This window comes from Dendrobium catenatum, unplaced genomic scaffold, assembly GCF_001605985.2.
Source record: "Dendrobium catenatum unplaced genomic scaffold, ASM160598v2 original_scaffold_191555, whole genome shotgun sequence".
Classification (NCBI taxonomy): domain Eukaryota; kingdom Viridiplantae; phylum Streptophyta; class Magnoliopsida; order Asparagales; family Orchidaceae; genus Dendrobium; species Dendrobium catenatum.
In genome coordinates, this window is record NW_021509973.1 from 1 (window position 1) to 1,571 (window position 1,571).

General features: G+C 29.0%; 1 protein-coding gene across 1 annotated transcript; it reads left to right on the forward strand.

The window, feature by feature from the left end:
- The first annotated feature begins 17 nt into the window (after positions 1 to 17).
- Positions 18 to 1,148, forward strand: LOC110095874 (pantothenate kinase 1-like). Its single transcript, XM_020821581.2, has 2 exons — positions 18 to 294; positions 690 to 1,148. Exons 1-2 carry the CDS (start codon positions 151 to 153, stop codon positions 834 to 836), a joined length of 291 nt encoding a protein of 96 aa, XP_020677240.1. The 5' UTR covers positions 18 to 150; the 3' UTR covers positions 837 to 1,148.
- The last annotated feature ends 423 nt before the right edge of the window (positions 1,149 to 1,571 follow it).

Consider the following 1,571-nt stretch of genomic DNA (forward strand, 5'->3'; position numbering starts at 1 on the left):
AGTGACTCAAGCACTTCAATTCAAATGCATTGGTAAATGCATATAGTTTTTATTATAATTCATTGTTGCCTTATGCCTTGCCTCGGTTGATTTTGTTTTATTAGGTCTAAAGGTGAAGTGCAAACAACATTCTTATGCCATGAAGGATTCATGGGCACTCTGGGTGCATTTTGGAGCTATGAAAATATGGGAATTCATGACTTGGCAGCCAATGATTTCATAAAAGAAGTATTGCTATCCGCCCCTTATATGATAGGGAAAGCTCAGGTTTCACCCACAATGAACTTAAACATGGTACGCGGAAATATGATTTTCTTACATATTACCTTATGGGTTTTTTCATCTACTTTTTGAATGATAATTTAACATAAAAATACACACAATTGTTAGGTTTTTAATTAATATAATCAACTGACAACTAATATTAGCTTCATATATTGCTTTTGATCAAACAGTGAAATTAAGGCTTCATTTCAGACTGTTTTCTTATTGCTTCTTAAAGTTGTTTCTTAGTAAAAAATTAAAATTTTACTCTAAAAAATTGCTTTAAGAAGCAGTAAGAAAGTCTTCCCAAACAAACTCTAAATTTTCCTTGCTATAATGCTTGATATCTAAAGTAGTTCGGTTACAATACTCCATTCTTGTCGTAGGGGTCATCTTTAATAATATAATTCCTTTATTTTCTGCAGAAGAATGAATCAAGTCTGAAAGAAGAGGTGAAAAGACTAAGGCATAATAATGCGGAGCTCAGAGCTGAACTCGAAAGACTGAAGCAAGAAAACATTGAGCTCAAATCTGCACTGTCTAAGTTGCAGATTAAGAATAAATCGCAATAGGAACATGAAGGTAATAGTTCTACTTAAATAATTTTACTGCAAGAACGAATCAATAGGTCAAGAAATTTACTTCAGTATGTTTTTTTCCTGATCTTCTTTTTTAATAATTATGTATAATTATTATCTTACATTTCGTTTGGGACGGCTTTCTTACTGCTTTTTAAAGTAGTTTCTTAGTACAAAAATTTTAATTTTTGTACTAAAATTTTATTTTAAGAAGCAGTAAGAAAGCTGTCCAAACGAAGCCGTGGCTCTAAAGGCTTTCAAGTGTTGAATAAGAGAATTTACGTGAGGCAGAAAATTTATTTTGTATCTAATAGATTATCATTTTTTTTTTCTTTTAGCCGTGGCTCTAAAGGCTCATTTTATGGTCATATTAGGCTTTGTTTGCGATACTGTTTTTTAAATAATTTTTTAATACAAAATTTTTTTGAACTATTTTTTTTTTTACAAAAAAAACTATTTTAGAAAGTATTAAGAAAGTATTTCTAGATTTCGTTGGCATTAGATATCGGTTTCATTTGAGATTCTAATCACAATTATAATTGATATTTGATCATTATTTTTTCAATGATTTTTTACTAAAATTTTACTTAAAAAATATTTTTTAATAAATTTTTTTGTAAAATAATAGAAAAGTTGTCCCAAAAGAAATCATAGTCAATAGTCAACGTACATAGCATATCTGTACTTTTACATTCATGCCTTTCCTATTATTTACATTAACTTACCCAT

Coding starts and splice junctions, on each gene's coding strand:
- LOC110095874 (XM_020821581.2), top strand. CDS start 151: ATGGGCACTCTGGGTGCATTTTGGAGCTATGAAAATATGGGAATTCAT. Junction 295..689: donor CCACAATGAACTTAAACATG/GTACGCGGAAAT, acceptor TATTTTCTGCAG/AAGAATGAATCAAGTCTGAA.